The sequence below is a fragment of the Molothrus ater genome, chromosome 3 (genome assembly GCF_012460135.2).
Source record: "Molothrus ater isolate BHLD 08-10-18 breed brown headed cowbird chromosome 3, BPBGC_Mater_1.1, whole genome shotgun sequence".
In the NCBI taxonomy this organism is placed as follows: domain Eukaryota; kingdom Metazoa; phylum Chordata; class Aves; order Passeriformes; family Icteridae; genus Molothrus; species Molothrus ater.
Window position 1 is genome coordinate 96,235,839 of NC_050480.2, and position 20,026 is coordinate 96,255,864.

The 20,026-nt window shown below is 38.3% G+C and overlaps 1 protein-coding gene across 4 annotated transcripts in view; it reads right to left on the reverse strand.

Moving 5' to 3' along the window:
- The window catches only part of COL19A1 (collagen type XIX alpha 1 chain), a 178,014-nt gene extending 158,954 nt beyond the window's left edge, over window positions 1–19,060 (reverse strand). For 3 of the 4 annotated variants that reach the window (XM_036380957.1, XM_036380955.1, XM_036380958.1), the window contains exons 1-4: window positions 18,980–19,060; window positions 16,831–16,957; window positions 8,387–8,461; window positions 7,777–7,876 (exon numbers count right to left, since the gene is read on the reverse strand). In XM_036380957.1, the coding sequence (XP_036236850.1) occupies window positions 7,777–7,876; window positions 8,387–8,461; window positions 16,831–16,921 (266 nt within the window). In that variant the 5' untranslated portion in view covers window positions 16,922–16,957; window positions 18,980–19,060. Of the gene's footprint in view, window positions 1–7,776; window positions 7,877–8,386; window positions 8,462–16,830; window positions 16,958–17,905; window positions 18,044–18,979 lie in introns of those variants that run through there. The other variant, XM_036380956.1, reaches the window with a different exon arrangement.
- Between the last annotated feature and the right edge of the window lie 966 nt (window positions 19,061–20,026).

A 20,026-nucleotide genomic window follows, 5' to 3' on the forward strand; every position in this document is an offset into this window, starting at 1 on the left:
ATAACTGTACATCTTGTTCCTATTGATTGTTTCTCAAGTTGAAGTTTATTAAATCATTCCAAGTTTTGAAATGCATTTGGAGCATGACAAATATTTACTTGAGACAGGCAAGACTGCAATCAGCAAACTCTCAACACTCAGGACTGAACTCAAATTGATACCCACACCTCTAAGTGAAAAACCCAGGACATGGACTGTACTGTCCATTCAAAATCCAAGAAGTATTTTAAAAAATTTGTCAATTTATCTCCATAAACAAAAAAAATACTTAGTATGATTATAAAAACTGCAAAGAGCTGACCACATAGAAATGCTCAAGGTCAAAAATCTTTCAGAGCAAAACGAAAATAAATTAAAATCAGAGTAATGAAAAAAACACCAGGCAGTTTCACTGTGAGACAGACCATGAACTATTTTTAGATATAAAACCTAAAAACTCAGAGGAAAGGTGGGGGAAGGGTATGATATCTGTATGACATGTTTAAACAAAAAGCCCCAGTATAAACACAGATATAGCAGCACAAACATATTTTTCTAGGTGAAACTTTAGTTAAGAGGAGAAATGCCTGACAGCATAGCTAAAGCAAACTAGATTACACAGTGTTAAATCACAAAAGCCAGAAAAAGAAAGATCTGATTTATTACAGGGATGCTTGTTGTTTTGGTTTTTTTCCTTCATCTGCTGATAAATTACTTTTGAAGCATGTGGCACCATTGCTTCAGCAAGAAAAATTATATGCATTTTATAAAGGCACTTGGATCCTCTCAGCTCAATCAGCAAAACTGATAAATGATCATTCAGTCTCTATATACAACATAATGGGGCTACAGTGCATCCTCAGCTGCGTGCATTATGCCCAGTACGGATCATTGAATTCTGTGTGGTTGCTTATAGCATGGCTGCAGATACCCACAGCTATTCTGGTTTTCCTGAAAACTTCATCTGTACTGGTTTTGCAACCATTTTTTTGTTCTAAGACTATCAAACGCAGACCTTATTAAAGACTTAGATCTGAATCCTCCTTGTACTCGTTTTTGATAGATTTTTCTTCAAAAAAGGTGGCCAAGACAAACCAAGAAAACACTGCAAAGATTTTAAAAATCAGCATGTTTGGCAGGGAGCAAGAGGCATGTAAATTTTTCTGAAAGTTCCCCACACTCTGGAATCACTTAAGGCTCCTTCAGTTAATGTAGTGGTAAATTGAGCAACCTTCTTCAGAATTTGTGTCCAAGTTTTTGAACAAGAGTCATTGAGAAGCATCTAGGTGAATTTCTCCTGCTGAATCTAGAAATCAAACAACACAACAACTTTGTCTTGCAATTGCAGTATCTATGAAAATCTATGTTTTAGAAAACTGAACCATAGTTTTGGCATCCATTTCAGATGAAAATAGAAAGGAATTCCCTACAGGAATACATAGCAAAAGTGAAATTGCAGATGCCGTTGTTTCAATCAGAACACTGGGATTCTTTTCCCCAGAGCAGGTTAAACCATTAAAAGCTCAAGGTAGAGTTTTGGGGTTTGTTTTATCTAAAGGCAGTGCTGCTGGTGTTGGGAGCAGCCTATCTTGCTCCTTCCCCACTGTCACTGCTCAGATGGCACAGCCACGGGGATCAGCCGCCAGCCTCGCTGAACAGAGAGGCTGATGCTGATGTGGAGGAAGTGAGATGAGGCTGAGAGATGGAGATGGGTGCTGTGAAAGTAAGCTCCTAATTTTATTCTCTTCCAAATAATATTTCTGGCTTTGTTTATTTGGATTTGTTTATGGCCTGCCATGAGGCACATGGGATTCCACACAAACACTGCTTGTCTCCTGCCCACTCTCGCTGTGGAGCAGTGCCCTTAAAGCACACAAAAGCCTCTTCCCTTCATTTGCAAGTGCTTTACAGCAAGAACATCATCACTAGGAAATAAAAGGATGAACACTGCTTCATCCAACAGTGTTTTACCAGTTCAGTTGGTATGACACTGCTCCACTAAGCGCTCCACTCTCAGGGGAACACACTACAGATCAAAGAATTCTAATTTGTTACAGTCAGTAGCTTGATTTAAAAAGATTTTCTAACTCTCTGCTCCCTCACAGTGTGCTTTTAATGTCAGTGCTATACATTTTTAAATGTACTCCTCCCCTCTGCCACCTCTGTCTTTGCCTTTGTTTCCCAATTCTTTCTGCATAGTAAATTACATGTTATATTGTAGCATGATTCAAACTAATATGGACATCAAAATCCATTAATACCTGAATGTTGAATTTTATAAAAATTGCCATATTTCTTGTACATTTTCAGGTAGAAACAAGCGCCCAAATGCAGAAAGAAATTGACAGGTGATTATTCTTTAAAAGAAGCATTGGTCTGTCATTTTACATGGTAAGAAGCCCCATTTTTCTCCTTAGCTGTGAAATTAAATAATTGGTATTTACAAGGTGGGTACAACACTAATTTGTTCTTTCAACAATAATCACTGTATTTTCCTTCTTTTTAATTTCTGAAATAGAGTAAGTGTTGAAGTTTCTGGAAATAAACACAAAATATATTATCTCAGGATAAAAGAAAGTTTGAATCACTACAGTTTCTGATCCACTACTTTAAAAGACCTGAAGAAAAATTAGAAATTGTACTACATTCAGGCTCCCACACTCAGGAAGTAAATTCCAAAGGCAAGGCCTTTTTCTTGAAAATACCCTGCAACTAAAATACCAGACATTTCAGTCTTAGCATTGTTGGCTCCAACTGCTCAAATGACCTCAAAAGTGTGTGATATAGTAAAGGAGAGGTGTTTTCTTGGATAGCCATCTAATATTTTAATAGACCAAAGGTTAGCAGGATTTTGTGTGAGCACAAAAGCTGGTTTGAATAATTGTAGCTCCTGCCTCAAAACTGGGATAATACCTCATTGTCATTCTCAGTCACACTTTTAAACGTCTTCAATGAATTGTTTTGGAAATCAGTGATTATCACGTGTATCTATTCTGTACCATTTATAAGAAAAATGTCTAAAACTTCCTAAAACGCGTCTTACAATGTTTTTCAAGAAGACTGTTGAGGCAAACTCTGATGTCCAAAACAAATGCTATGTACAAAAATAATAAAAAGTCATGCCCAAGAGGATCTTCATGGAGAGGTGAAGTTTATGAAAGGAAGCCAATATTTTTTAGTTTGGTGAAGAGAGTGGTCTCAGCAGATACAGGCAGAGAACAGACATCAAAGCAAATGGTTGCAAAATCACGTAGAGATATGCGGCTTTGGGAAAGCAAATTGCTGGCTGTGAAAGGCTTCTAACAGTGAGCACAGAAACCTCCTCACCTGACGCCAGCTGTGCTCTAGGAAAATGGAATTCCCTCCACATTTTTTTTTTCAATTAAAAAGGCTAGCACTAGAAACAATCAGAAAACCCCACATAAATATTATTCATCACCAATTTCTGTTCTTAGCAGAAAGAATCCTCCTGCCTGGAATTTACTGAGGCAAGTGGGAACAGTATTTCTTCCTCCAGTAACTAGACATCCCAAGGAGGTGAAACACTTTCTCTGAAATATGGCCCAAGCCACAGCTCTTCTGGCAGCAGCGAGTAACAACTTTGCTGGTGGAGCTCGTAGTCCAAATACAGTCAAAATCCAAGCTCCTTTGTAGTATCTTACAAAGAAAGGGGAAGAATTCCTAAAAGAGTTGTGAGAGTAATCCCAACTGCTGTAACTCAGATCATTTAACAGCCAGCTATGATAATCTCCTCAGTAAATTAATATGGTTTGTCAAGCCAAACAAACTACAAAATAAGAAAGCTGTGACTGTGCCATGAAGATTTGCTAATCATGAACATCCATTTCAAAAACATTCTGAAACTCAGCCGAAACCAGCTCATTATCTCCTTTATTGGTGCTTTCAGAAGAGGAAAAAAAAGTCCCACCAGCACCCCAGAAAAGTGTGAAAGAGAAGCAACTGATGTCTGATGCATCTTTGGAGAAAGACAGTGAAATTAATTTATCATAGAGCTGTTTAAGCCAACCGAAGAACAAAGATTAGCCTAAAAGGTTTCATGTCCAGAAATACTGTGTACTGCTGGCAGTTCTAAAGGAATGCTACCAGCACAGAGCCCTGTTCTCCTTTATCAGCAAACTCTGTGCCACACTAGGATACACTACATGGGCAGTACATGTTGAAGTCTGGAGAAGAAATATGACTCTATAAGGTATTTGTTGAGATAAAACTAAACTTTATATAGTTCCTATTATTCTATGATTCTGTGGTGTGATTATGACTATATAATTAGACTGTCTGCCTAACAGTACTTTACTACAAGCTTATGACTCAAAAGCTCTGTTACACTGCTTTCCTCAGGAATTAAGTCCTGTTAAAGTTCACTGAGAACTTCAATAAGCAATTCAAAGTTTTAATAAGAAAAGTATTACTGGCATTACATTAATATATTACAGTCATTTACACAAAGCATAAGAGCTATCCATCTGCTATCACAAGACAAAATATATACAGAACTGCATCACAAAAAGAGAGAAAGACCTACAGCTGAAGTCCAACACAAATAAACATAATCAATTTCCCAAGCTGACAGTGCATTGTAAATTATTTACAACATATAAATAGGTGAAACACTACTCCAGGTCCATTGAAAAAACCAAAATGGCATCAGAGAAGAAAAATGGCACAGCATAGCTTTCTATTACCCACACTACAACTGAATGAATGAAATGCAAGAGGAGATGTGCCGAGTTACTTGATACTTGCTAGTCAGCTTAATCAGATACTCTCAATTTCCTGCAGGATGGATAACAAACACTGTTCTGCTGCTTACTGCACACCACGTCTACTGAAATATTTTCTGAGGCAGAATGATCCCTAAAGCCATCTAATAACACAAGGAGTCTGGAACCATGCAACCCGACATAATGTAAGAGAAGTAGGTTTAAATAAAAATAATTAATTAAAAGATCTTGTACATGGGTAACTGAGATAGTAAATTATAAGGTTATGATGACAGATAACCAAGTTTCTGACTATCCTTTATTGTAACCCTACCATGTAAAAACCCAAAACCCGACTTCGTGCTCCTCACTGTCATCTGCCCTTATTTTAAAAAAAATCCTAAAACTTCAGAAAAGTTTAAAAAGCAACACACTTAAAACAAAATGTTTAAAAACTTTTTGACCAAAGTATTCTCTCAATATCAGAAAGACATTTTATATTCGGCAAACTAAAATAATTAAGAACAGAATTCATCTTTTAATGACATGCATTTGTGTGAAGAAAGGTTAATAAAGGATGAGCAAGATTATTGCCATGAATAACAAGGATTTAATTTTAGAAATTCTGCAGTGCTTACATGTTATTGAAAATACTTTTAACCCTTTCATTGTTCAGGAAGATATATGTATGAGGTACTACTTACTTGCACAGCAAGCTGACTGAAAATCTTATCTTGTACCTCATTATCATCAATAACACAGTATTAATTTTCTGCCTAACTATATTCATTTTTATGCCTAATTTTATTCATATATTAGCACTGATATGCATTTTATTAATCATCATCTCAGTTGCTTCATCCAGCTAAATTTTTCATCCATCAGAGATGCATATTTCTAGGGAAAACTAGAAAGATTTTCTCTTTTGTTTTACTCCTTTAATGAGAATACACAGAATAAAATAACAGGGACAGTGAGGAATGTGAGAACCAAGAGACCATGAATGCCAAGCCACCTCCCTCCCAGGTTTACTCAAAACTGAAATTCTTTAGCCCATGCCCAAGTTACACTGGAAATGGGGAAAAACCAGATAGCCATTTTTTCTCTCCTTTCAAAAAGCTGATGACATAAAATATAGGAAAAAAGTATATAGTACAAAAAAATAAAAAAGCCAAACAAAACAACCATTGTGACTTTCCTTGCAATAGCTGATATTTAGGGCTTTGCTAGGTCACAGCTATCATCCATGGTGTGAATTCCCCATTTTCATTGCCTTCATTAATAATTTTTTTTCAAAAGAAGTAGAAAAAAAAGACACTAGTATTCAGGCCTACTAAATAAAGCTAAGAAAAAAGCTTTATGTTTTTTAACCTCAACATGACCTCTCAGACCACTTCTGAAACCACTCAGAAATTCTTAGAAATCAATACTTTGGATCAAGAATTTTACCTCAGAGTAATATGAATTTTGAATAATTAACCCTTTTGCAATTTCTATCTCCTTTCTTTTCCATTTTTGGCACTAATTTTCTCACTGTTTCAAAACAAAGTCAGCTCACAAGATGCATTTCTTAGCACTACTTAACTTCTTATTCCTAAAGGAAAATTGCTTCACATCTTTTGTTATTGCTTCAATTTTCTACCTTTCCGTAGTTTCATGTTTCCCTCAAATTCCCATAAATTGGATAAAAAGGCTTTTAAAAAAAGGATTAATTAAAAAATTAATAAAAAATTAATTTAAAAATTAATATTTTTTTAAATAAAGTTTGCTTACTAAAAATCTCTCAAAATATTTTTAGTAAAGACATTTATGGGTGGTACCCATCCTGTTACTCTTCCAAAGACTATCTGGATAATGCTGGAAAGGTCCTAGTAAAAGAAGAGGACTCTTTGTCTCAAGTAATTTTGTCCAGTAAATTTTCCTTCCATAGCATCCAATGTATTTTGAAAAAGAGATAGTGATTATTTTAATTTTGCAGTATTACCCAAGCACAAAAATTTGCACTTACAGGATCTAATATATCAGAAAACCTTAGAGAACCTAAACATTCTAAATTGCTAGATAAATTCTTTCTGTGGTCACACTCCTCCCACAAGGATCATTTGTTTTGTGTCTGGTTGCCTCCAACTCTCCTCTTCTTCCTTCCCCCTGGCCTCATGCTACTCACAATCCCTCTGTGCTATGCCCAGGATCCAAGCAAAGGGGAAGTCCAAGGGCCAGGTGTGTTTTTTTACTAGGCAAGCTGGAGCCAGACCTCTTGCAACAGAAAATACCCAACCTGAAGACATGGGAATACAGTTGCTTCCCTCGTCATCGCAGGAACACGCTGTACAGAAACCACAGTCCCATGACTCAGAGCACATCTCAACCAAGAAGCTCTGAGATGATCCTCTCTCTCCACTGAGCTCAGGGAACTTGAAACTACATTCCTAACTGCTTCTTGACATTTCCTTGTCCCTGTGCAAACTGAAGTCCATCCAATCCAATTGTGCCCTGCTCTCTTTCACTGTCCTTTTGATTTTTCGTGCAGTCTCTGCTTTTCATCCCACCCTGTGCCAGAATAGGATTTTGTCTACTTTCTCCTCTACACCGAGTGCCCACTATTCTGTTGCTGCTCAAAGGCAAAATGTGAATACCAGGAACATAAATAAAAAAATAGCATTCAAGGAAATGGTGATACTCTCTCTCTTTTTAATATTGACAGCAGTAGTGAGAGAGAGGACAGACAACTTCACTGAGAGGACATTAGTATAATACTTCCTGTCATACCATGAAAGTTATATGTTTCCTTTGTTTTATAAATATTAATCCATTAACAGTGGAATTTTCAGTATTAGAATCATGATTTGAGAAAGTGCTATTCACAATTAACTTACTACCTATGTACTCCCAGATTCCAGAAGAATAGCACACCAAAATCAAAATGCTTCCCACAGAAAGAAAATTAAAAAAGCCTAAAAACAGCCATACTGCTTTCTATGGCATTCTTTGGATGCATGTTCAGTGATTCAGTTAATTAGTAGCATTGAGTTTGAGCTCTATCTTTTAAAACCTAAGCATGAAAGTAGTATCTTACCTTGTATCTCTAATGAGAGGTGCACTTCCCAGTTTAAAGCAGATCTTTTCCCCACCACAAGATGTTTGCCTTAAAGAAAAGCTTTCTGCCAGATCAAACCCTGTAAAATAGAACACAATACAATACAATTATAATGGAATTTAAATACTGTAAGTAAAAAATAATTTTTAGCATACTTGAATACAAGCATATTAGCATTTCTAGAATATAGACTGACAAGATATTTTGAAAAGTAGAACTTGAAGTCAGAAAAGCTTTCAATATTTATTTTATAAGAACTATTCATGCAAAATTCGCTTGGTAGATGACTTTAAAACTTGAAAAATGAATTTGCTAGTTCTTTTAACATTTGAATGGATAAGAATGCTGGATGATTGGAAAAAAACCATGGAAATTAGTGTGGCTGCTGAACTTGAACCAATATTTTTGGGGAAAAACATGTTCTGGGATGCTGCCACCTTCCTGGTAGCAGCAGCAGCTTTTGGTGCTTGGTGATGGCATTCTGTCCTAACCTTACAATCTTAAAGCCAGCTTCAGTCAGACTATAATTACATCCAGCAATCATTAGCAGCTAATTAATACAGATATCCATATTAGCTTGGTCATTTACCTGATACACCACGACTGTCTCTGTTGATTTGCTTGAGATGACGGGAAACAGTTTTCATTAAAGGACACACAGCACCTTCAAGAGAACACAGTTTATTATCTATGGTAAAATGGTATCAAACTAACAGGAATTGAACAAACTATCATGGCAGTTATGGTAATATTGACAGGAATGTTTCTTTTTGTCACTTTAGGATATGAAAAGCAGCAATAAACCAAATTACAAAATCTAATCAAAAGCAAATTTTATACTAAACTTCCAATAATATAAGCAGATGGAATTTTTATCACATTTTAATTCAGCTGCCTGTGGTTAAAGTTCATATAAACAATATAGCCAGAAGAAAACCATTAAATTCTTACCATGCTGTTCCCATTTATAACACTCTATAAAGCAGCAATATCTGTTCCAAGTTCTTTTTGTATTTCTCACTGTATTACTAGAAAATATTTTCCCCCATTCATGAATATGAAACAATATTGTATTTTGGGGAAAAAAAGCACAAAAATTAAGTAGGGGAGTAGTCTGGACCAAAGTATTTTCGTAAGCAAACAGAATGTTCTAAAATTTGGAACACGGTAAACTGAGGTTAAATCTAACTGAACCCTCAGATAAGACACTGTATTATTAATATGCAATAATAATCATTATTACTTCTTACTTGCACTAAGTCCTTTATGCTCTTTTTTTAATAGATATACAAGAATGTCCACTTTTAAGAAGGAAATACAGGAAAATGTCACTTTTGTGCAGGGGTCTGAAATAAGGCTTGCTATTTAACAAGTTTTGCAAATAGCCCTGCTAAATTCTAAAAAAAAAAAAACCCTAGTAAATCAAAGATGACAAGTTGGCCTGTCAGCTTATCAAGCACAGAGCTTTGTGAGCTGATGCAACTGAAAAGATGTCCAAGGTGTATCTGAAGCTGCTGAGCAGTGAAGGTCAAGGCACTTTCTGAACCATTAGTTCAATTAAAAATGTAAGGAACGTCCTATCATTAACCAGGAAATTATCTATATTTGAATGTTTCATGAGAGCATCCAGACCAAACATTGGTATTAAAAATGGCAATATTTGTAACCTTAAAGCATGTGAAATTTGTCATTCATTCTGTAGTTATGTAGAAAGCATATTATCCTTCAAAACTCTTAAATGCTATCAAATATATTTCAGAATTTGATCTCGATTGAGAATGGCTAATTGGAAATAACGAGTAAAAGTGACACTATATCATATAATACAGACATAAAGACACTCCCTGATAATGTGGTTAATGAAAGCTATGTTAACTATTTTAAGAACAGACCGGGTGAAACAATTTTTTTTTTTTTTGTAAGATTCATTAAGTTCCATGTGCTTCACATGTAAAAATCACAGTCACAACTAACAATTGACTACTACAAGTAACATCACAGATAAATTAATTTACTTCTAAGGCTCTCAGAGAATAAATTTTTTTCTTTCCCTCATATAGATCCATAAATACGTGGATATGCATGTTTTTCCCTGTACAGATAGAGTTTCATGATGAGATTAAATATATGCATGAAAAACTCTGTAAATTCCCATTCCCCAGAAAAGACACCGAACTGTAAAGAATATTCATGTTGAAAACTCTGAAGTGGAATCTTTCATCATTCTTGGTTAGCAGGAAGTTTTATACAGTGAGAAAAGCATTTGCTGGAATTACACAGTAACATAGCAATTTCAATACAGCAGTTGATATATACACACATGGGACAGAGACAGGTTCACCTTAGATACCCTTTAGTTTACAAACCTCAAGCTTCAATCAAATACAGATTATTGAACTATAGAATTCTATACACAGCCACTCTAAACCAATGAATGATGTTAGGGTACATTTACATAACTATAGCTCTAAGAAATAAGCTGGCATAAAGGAAGCCATTTATGGCTGAAGTCACAAAAGAATGTCAGACATACATGGATAGATGTTTTTTCTTAAATCGACAGGTTTCCTAAGGGCCTTTTACAAAAATATTCAATAAATTTCAAGGTAGATTCTCTTTTTGGTTAAATTCTTGGCAGTACTTATAAGAGCAGACAAAGAGTATTTATTGCTGATTTTACCCTAAACTGATGTAAGCTTTTGAGGACTTGGGACACAAGTGTGCTTTTTTTTTTTCCCCAGCATTAACTTACATGAGTGTTGAGCAGTGAAAGACTAGAAAGTTTGAGCCTATTCCCCACAGCCACTTTCTTCCAAATAAAGACTCAAGCCTTAATTTTTGTGCTATCCAGATGATAGCGATGATTCCTCACATGCCACAGACTGGACCGTGGACCTATTTTTATCAGTGGCACAACAGTCACACCATAGACAGGCCATTTAAGTGTTATTTATTTATTTGTATTCCACATCCCCAAAAGAACTGAAAGAGTTACACGAATCTTCTATTGCACTCCTTTAGTTCAGTGCTATTCCTTCTACCAGAGAGCTAAGGGAAAACTCTCAAATAACAAGACCAAACTCTCTCCATACCAAGACTGACAACTTTCATTACTATAGAGTGATGAAAATTCTTTCTGCAGTTACAGCTTGCATAGTTAACCTCTTCCACGATTTTTTGACTGCTAGCAGATGCTTAAATTTTCTTTAGCCTGAGACAAAACAGGCAGTTTGCCCATTCAACATGTGGGCAGCTGAATGACAAGGTCTACATGAAGATATTCAGGAAAGAAAAAGAACAAGATAAACACTTGCTGTTAATCCAGTGGGAAACCATGAATCTATCTGGCCTGTTAAAATACATTATTATAAAATTCATGAAATAGTAAGAAGAACAAGCTTACATTTATGCACTAGATTGCCCTGCACATGATAAAACTGCATCTGTGTGGACTAAAATAAAAAATTCATATAAAACCAATGATATCATAAGGTCACGTTAATGTATCTTTAAATTAATGATATCTTTACCTAGCCATACAAAAAAGTAGGCCTGGATCTTTATAAATCAATGAGTTCTAGCTATGAGCTTATTAATATAAAGTCAATCCAATAATCTTGAAAGTATTAATTTATTCAGACCAAGCAGGTACATCACAGATCATTGTCTCTTCTCTCTCATTACTAAGATTAGTAAGAATTTTTGGGGTTTTTTTTCTAATAGCATAATTAAAAAAAAAAAAAAGGCATTGCATCTAGACATATCTGTTGCAACATGCAATGGCGCATTCCAAATTCCTGGAATGATCAGGACACCTGTTGAAGCACACTGCAACTTCCATCTAGGCACCATGCTCAGCTTTCCATTCCATGCAAACAAGGACAAAAGAGACTGTGGTGTGTGCTTCAGTCTCCCTCTTACAGATAGATATCTCTTGTGTGCACTTCCTGAGGGGGAACTGAAACTTCCAATGGGCAGTCTTGGCTTCTTCAGATTCGCGTAACCCGTAATGGCTAGATTCACATCGCAAGTACCCATCTGCTACCTTATAACCAAACTTCACATTCAGGTGAGGTTTTTAGCTGCCATCTACCACCACTGACATGCACATCGCAAAGGCACTGAAGCTTCCATGAGTAGCCATGGCCACACCAATGAATGTGGCCAAACACCAAAGCCCAACCTAATGTGTACCCATGTCCTGTGTCAACTTGAGCTTCAGGCAGAAACCCATATTACCTAAGATTTTTCTCATACTTCCCATACATGGATCAGGCTTCATAAACACACAGGCAACCTCTTCAGAGCTAGCCACACACCTGCAAATATCAGCAATGATATCCAGTAATATCAAACATATTCATTATGAAGATAAGCAGATCCAGCTGGCTTGCTTTCAAGGTCAAGAATTCAGATTTCTTACATATCTCTAGCTTAAAGTATACAGGCATGTGATTTTTTTGTATTCTTTTATTTTACTCTGTAAAGAAGATTATATTACATTACAATGTTAAAATTAAGACAAGGGTGGGAAGAATTAAGGGAACGTGATACAGTAAAGAAGTCAACTTCAAGTCTGGTGACTATTTAGATGGTTATGAAATAATGTAACAGCATTGGCAGGCAGAAATAAGAAATCCAAGAAACAGAGTTCAAGGATTAGGATAGTCACATTAGGCCCCTGGAGAACTATATTCTCCCATGAAGACGAGTAAGTAGTGAAAAGCAGGATTTCATATTATTTGAGACAACCAGCACCACTCAACTTCAACTTCTCAACTTCAACACACTCAACACACCTCTCAACTTCATTGAGACAACCAGCACTGCTTCACCAAGGGCAAGTCTTGCATGACTAACTCAGTGGCCTTGCACAATGGAGTGACTGCATCAGTGGACAAGGGAAGAGCTATGGATGTCACCTGGATTTCTGCAAGGCCTTTGACATGGTCCCCACAATATCTCTGAATTGTAGAGGCTGGGATTTGCTGTGTGGACTGCTCAGAGAATGATGAATTGGTTGGACAGTCACATCCAGAGGGGAGTGGTCAACTCCTCAATCTCCAGATGGAAAACAGTGGCAAATGGTGTTCTGTTTGGGATCAATGCTATTTAATTAATTAATGACATAGATGAAGGGATTGACTGCACCCTCAGCACATTTGCAGATGACACCAAGCTGAGTGATGCAGTTGACACACCTGAAGGACAGGATGTCATCCAGAGGGACCTGGACAAGTCTGAGAATTGGGCTCATAGGAATCTTGTGAGGTTCAATAACGTCATGAGAATGCTGCACCTGGGCAATGCTCAGTTTCAAAACAAGCTGAGAGTTGAAGGAATTGAGAGCAGCCCTGACAAGAAGGCTTTGAGAATACTGATGGTTGAAAAGCTGGAGATGAGCTGACAATGTGTGCTCACATCCCAGAAAGCCAATCATATCCTGGGCTACATCTAAAGAAGCATGGCTAGCAGATCAAGAGAAGTGATTCTGCCCATCAGCTCTCACGAAAAGCCCCCCACCCTGACTACTATATCCAACTCCAGGGCCCCAGCACAAGAAAGATGTGGACCTGCTGGAACTGGTGCAAAGGAAGGCCACAAAAACCATCAGAGAGCTGGGACATCTCTCCTGAGAACTAAGGTTTTCAGCCTGGAGAAGAGAAGGCTCCAGGGGGACCTTATTACATCCTTCTAGCCAGTGGGCCTATAAGAAAGATGGGTACAGACTTGTCATCAGGATCTGTGGTGACAGGACAAGGGCTAATGGTTTTAAATAAAAGAAGTTAGATTTAGACTAAACTTGACAATAATGGTGGTGAAACACTGGAATATGTTGCCCAGAGAAGTGGTAGATGGCCCATCCCTGGAAACATTCAAGGCCAGGTCAGATGGGAATGTCAGGACTATGAAGACATTGTATGTGAGAGAAACTATAGGGTCATTATACTGATTTGGAGAAGTATCTAGCGGTACTAAAACATTAAAACCAAAAAGCTGAACTGATTTGCATACTTGAAATCACTCACTGTATTTGGGCTAGAGCGCCTATCTAAAATCATGATCCATAGCCAATACTTTTCACAGCACGTTCCATGTCAAAAGACAAGGAAAATTCACCATGCCTATTAGTCTCAGCACTCTGTTCATACTACATTTTTCATGGATTAGCAAGTGGCTTTAAAAAACTCTAATTGTAAAAGAAAGTCAAAAAAGAAGCAATGATCTGGGAATGAGACAGAACAGTAATATTCTTAATATAAAACTGTCACGAATGATCAAATTAGAACTTCACATGTCACTACAGAAAGAGCTAACGTCCATACTCAAACCCCAAATATTCCCAATAATAATAAGTCGACAACATGAAGAAAGTATGCTTGCAGTCAGATCAAAAATATGCCTCCGGAAAACTCCTGAACTCTCTCCCCTCAGATTTGCTATACCCCATCATGGGAAGCGAGTGCTTCCTTCTAATGAACACTAAGCATATCAAAACATGAGAACTGAAAGAAATCTATGTGAATCTAATGCTTACTGGCACCCTCAGAGCCTAAGGAGGACTGCTCCAAGAAGATCCAGCATACTCTCTCAGCCTCCGACTCTTTTTTCAATTCTGGTATTTATTCATTACAATATTGGTCCAATGAATAAGTCAAAGTATATTCAGCATGTCTGCTCAGAAAGCTCAAATCAATCCTTCTCCTAACACACTTCCTCCCCTCACCACCCTCAAATTAATTCTAGTCTACACTTTTCCATGTATTTGAAGCCATTCTTTTAGATTCAAGTGGATTGGGTGAGAAATTTCAAGATGTAAATATAATAATTTCAGATCCTACCTAAAGGTGCTTTGCTGGAAAAGTTTCCATTTTAGCCCAGAGAAATAAATGCTATGCATATGTTGTTGAAGGAAGAAAACCAAAAAGATCATCTAGGCAGATATTGAAGGACAGATGCTGATTTAAACAGAACTTGTACATGGGAAGGAACAAAGGCCCAAGAAAGAACAACTGAATACAAGACAGGAAAAAAAATCCCAAACCTTTAGATATTAGTCTCTCCATGAAGAAAGCAGATTTCAAATTTGTAACAGATTAACCTGCATACAAATTATAAAACTGGAGCAAGACAACTTTGCCACACAGAGGAGTCAGTTCAGCTGAACAGAGGAGAGTAACAAAAGCTTGGCAGAAGGATCTGTACCACTTTTACCACTGCTCCGCTCCTGGATCCATTCTTTCCCAACTCCTGCTTTCCGGTCTATAACTTGCATTTCTTTTTTCAATGGTAACCATTCCTGCAAACTCTACTAGAGTCTCTTTCCTCTTATCAACTGGAGTTTATCTCCAGGCTTAACTTACACACCTGCTGTTGGCAGAGCTGCTCAAGCTGGCAGCTATCAGCTTGTTATTCCTCACCATCTGCCTGTACCTCCACAAACGGAAGGAGCCTCTTTCAAGTGCACACCCTCAGTTATTCACAGGAGAGGTTCAACCTCTCCTTTTCTTCCTCGCAGTTCAATTGGACCCATAGTTGATCTATTTGTGGCAATCAGGCTAAGGAAAACTGCAACTTCACCATGGGCTGCTTAGCTACAAACTTCTAACAGAATGTACTGCATAGTTCAGATACACTGTTTATTTGCAGTTCAGTGTATCTGCCACATCTTCTGTGGCTGGTCCAACTTTTACTAAGGCATCATTTCATTAGAAAAAAAAAAATAAAATAAAAGAGACATTGCTTCCTGGAATTTTGTTTTAACATTTTTCAGTCTATATCACTAGGGAACCTTCCATACTAGCACCATTTTAGCACTTTAAAAACTTCCCTTCTGCAACCCACTACCTAGCAATGACAGAATAAAACCTATTTATCTTCTTTCAGACAGAATGATTTCACAGCTATGATGTAGACTTGCTCTCTCAGAGGGGTTAAGAATAATTCATCAGCAGAGCACTTAGCCTCACTGCCCTAAAAATATAAGGGGAAAAAGACTTTGACTTAAATTCTGGCTCTTCACAATGCATTATTATTACCTCAGAGCCCACACATTACACTTATTATTTATTCATTATTACTGTTTATATTTTCCAGGGGGAGTAAAAGGATTATTTTTCTAGTCATAGACTTTTAAATTTCTTGGGCCTGAGTTATAAATGAGTTATTGAAATTCAAAGTTGTTGTTGTGTGTGTAGTTTCTATTATCTTTTATAAGATTTCTGGAAAGGAGCAACATTACTAAGAGTTAATTTTATTTTTGAGAAAAAACCCAAGTCAATTTAAATAGCAATAAACATGTTTTCCTTGCTAATAATTTTAGAAAATTATAATAAGTTGAAGTACTTGCTGAGGCTGAGTAATTCTAGAAAACTGATGTTCTATATTTGACAAGCACATATGATGTGCCTTTAAGACAGAATTTGCCACATTCTGGAGAGTTAATGTAGAGTTTAAGTGAGAACACTAGATAACATGTGGAAAGTAAAAGAAAGAGGAAAACAGAGAAATCTGAGAAAATTTGCAGAAGATGGGAAACAGCTTTTAAGTTAAACAATATCTTTTTATTTCTTTTCCCCATCTTCTTAGGAAAAAAAGGGTTTTTTTCACTCTGTGTGAAATATATGACCCAGTTTAGGAATTAAGTATAGGTGCAGTTAACATGGGCATTAGATTGTTTAGGTCAATGTGATAACTGGTCTGCACTAATAAAGCCATATGATTCTGTTCACAAAAGTTTTGCAAACTCTGATTTATAATCTTGTTTTGTATGGTAGGAAAAGAAAAGTACAAAATGAAACTCCTAGGAACTACAATTACCTCCAAACATGAATCTTCCAAGCACAGGAAGCAGAAAAGCTGCTCTGGAACTGCTTCAAACTTAGTTCATTTCAGAAAAGAGATTAAAAGAACCTCGTATAATTTTATTTCTTCACATTGTTTATTTTCTATGTGCTCTTGTTATTTGCTAAAAATTTTTCAGTATTGAGATTTATGCCTTTGGTCTGTGATGGACAAGAAAAATAGAAGTACCTGTGTGGTCACTGACAGCCAGAGAAGTAGAAACAGGAAGGAGGAAGACTGCCATACAAAGCCAAACTATGCAGGATCCAATGTACTTCATCTCCCCCTGGACACATGTGAACAAACAGCTACAAATCTGAAACAAAAAATAAGCATATTCAGAACAATCTCATCTTATTCTTCTCACCTCACCTTGTCAGAATGCTGCAAACAAGAACTTCTTAACTGTGAAGAGGAGTTGCTAGTCATATACAAGTGTATAATTTTTCAGTTTAAGGAGCTACAAATAGGTTTATGCCAGTTTGGAAATAAATGATAAATATCCTCCTTTTTAGTTCTTTATTAATGAACACAGAAGTAACACCTTAGAAATGCTAACTTGGAGATATTAATTGTAAAGGCACTGAATATTCATTTCATTAGTAATTACTAATTTTCTTTTATATTTCTCCCCAAATTATTTTTCATTATTCAATATATTAGTTAAACTGTTTGGTGTCACAACACTTACAGTGACTGCTAAGGTAGTCCTCAAATGGAACAAAGGCAACATGCAATTGTTTAACCACAAAAGAAACCAAAATGCAGTATTTCTCCACCTTGCAAAGTGCCTAGAGCAGCCTATACTGAATTTCTAGTTTAAATCTCACAAAAGTACAGGCTTCAACAACACAAACTGGTACTGTCATTAGAGGACAAAAGCTTCTTTCTAAGCCAACTGCGACATATAAATACACATGAATTTAATGAAACACAGAAAATATCTAATGTTTTTCTAATCACATCTTCTGTAAGAAAAGGAAATCACGTACCTAAGATGCAATTGTTATAATTATTTTTGCAAGGCACCTTATTTATCATGAAAGCTATTCTGTCATATACTGACAGCAACTACATCATGATTAACTTTTCTAGCCTTCCCTCCAGCAGCAAAGCGAATACATGTTCAAATGAATTATCATTTAATTTCCTGCACCTGCTTTACAAGCAGGCATCGGGAATTGAGTAGAGCTGCCGCTCCGGAGGTCTGCTTTTGTGCAGGGCTCTGATCACCAGCACCGCCACCCCCTCGCTGCCGCCGCACCTCCGGGCTTGGGTCCTCTCCCGCCGGCTGCTCCAGGAGGCTCCGCTCCCTCGCACCCCCGGAGCCCACGGGGCGCCCGTGCAGCGACGCGAGCCCCGGCAGCGCAGACTCCGACCCGGCAGCGCCGGCAGCCCCGTTTCCCTTGGATCGAGCCGCGTTTGCCGGAGGGAGGGTTCAGCCCTCCGGGCGGGAAGGCAAGCGGGCAGCTCTCCCAGCCGGGCAGCGCCCCCGCCCCGCTACCGGAGCCGCTCTCCGGCCCCCGCCCCGGGCTCCCTCCGCCGCGCCCGCCCCGTCTCCCCGGCCCCTGCCCGCAGCGCCGGGACCCGCGGCAGCCCGGGCAGCAAGCGAGGGGCAGGCGGCCGCCGCCGCTTCCTCCGCAGCCCCGCGGCGGAGCGGGGCCAGGAGCCCGCCCGGCCGGCGGCGCCTGCGAGCGGGGCAGCCCCGGGGCGGCGGCGGCACCTGCGCCGGGCCAGCAGGTGAGGGGCCGCCCCCGGCCCCCGGCGGCCCCATCGGGCCGGGACTCGGCCGCGGCACCGCCGGGCTGTGCCCGAGAGCCGCGGGCGGCGCGGTGCCCCCTCCCCGCAGGGCACTGCCCGCCCGAGCCGCTGCTCGCTCACCAGCGCGCTCACACCCGCTGCGGGCAGGCCACCCGGCACGCCTGCTAGTTACAAGGTAGGCTTTTAAATGTAAATATATGCACAATCAGCACAGTGGCAATTCGCAACAGTTTCATCAGTTTTGTAAATTACTGCTCATTTAGCAGGGCTGTTTTTATTTGCATATCTTAGCGTACACCTATTGCCACCCACTAGCATATACAATGTATTTACAGAATCACGAGCAGAATACTATGGCACAGGCTGATTACAGTATGTTAAAAACTTACGGTATACATCATGTTTATATAAGACATAGTTAACATTAGCAATGATAAACTTAAATGGCAATTTTGGAAATCAAAACCAAAAACCCTTGAACAAAAACACCTCAAAACAAGCCAGGAATAGTGTAGCATGTGTGAGTGTGCACATGTAAGATGTTTAGATAATTGACTACACATAGTGAGTGGCTTACCTTTATTTTTTTTATTGGTGTGTCCCCCAGAAGCACTGAAAATGCCTGTACAGAGCTGCTGTAGTGCCGAGGAGTTGCTAGAGTGAGTCTCCAAAGAGTGGTAGAGGGGGATGCAGCTCTGTCCTTATTAGTCTCACAGTGTGACCCTCCCACTCAGTGAGCACAGAATACTCTGCAAGAAAGAGCAAACAGCCACCCAGACACAGATTTTACATAATTATATGTGTGCATCCCAAGTCAGGTAACAATGTAAGAAATGTTTGGAGTTTTTTCTCCTTCCCCCTACCTCTCTAAAAGCACCCTCTCAGCAGTTCCATAAATTAGACAGCCGTGGTATGAATGCATGAATGAAAGAGTATCTGGTTTCTTGCTGTGAAGAACCAATTATGTACATTATTACACTGGCAGAAACTAGCTTTTATCTTTTAAGTGTAAGCATACGTTAATTTTAGATACTTTTATATACTTCACCATAAATTTAAAAATCAGGCATGCAAGCAACCAAGAGAGTACACCTATTTATGGCACTGATGCTGTAATGCACAGTGAATTACAGAAATTTGTTCTCCTTTTAAAATCTATCATTTGAAAACCTGAATGTTCTTGAACTTGTAATATCATCTGTCTGTGATGGCATGGTGAGACTGAGCACTGCCACTGGCTCTTAGCTGAATTTGCCAAACTGCACTTCTGTCAGGTTCTCCAAGTGTGCTTGTGGCAGTTTTCTGAATTGCACTTTAAAGATGTGAACCAGATAGAAGGACAAAGAGAAGTAAAACAACTAGAAACAGATATAGAGAAGACAGAGAGTAGGGCCTCAGTATATTATTTATTTATTTATTTATTTATTTATATCCAGGACATATTTTACCTTTTTCTAGTTGAATTATTCTGACGGAAGAAAAAAGGAAGGTGGTCATATGAAAATTTATCAGCTTAACATCAATTTAGCCAATTGGTCCTCAGATCAGAAAAGATATATGGTAAACTTTCTTCTACCCCCAGCTCCCATACCCCAAATCCTCCCACCCACTCAGCAGATTTTGT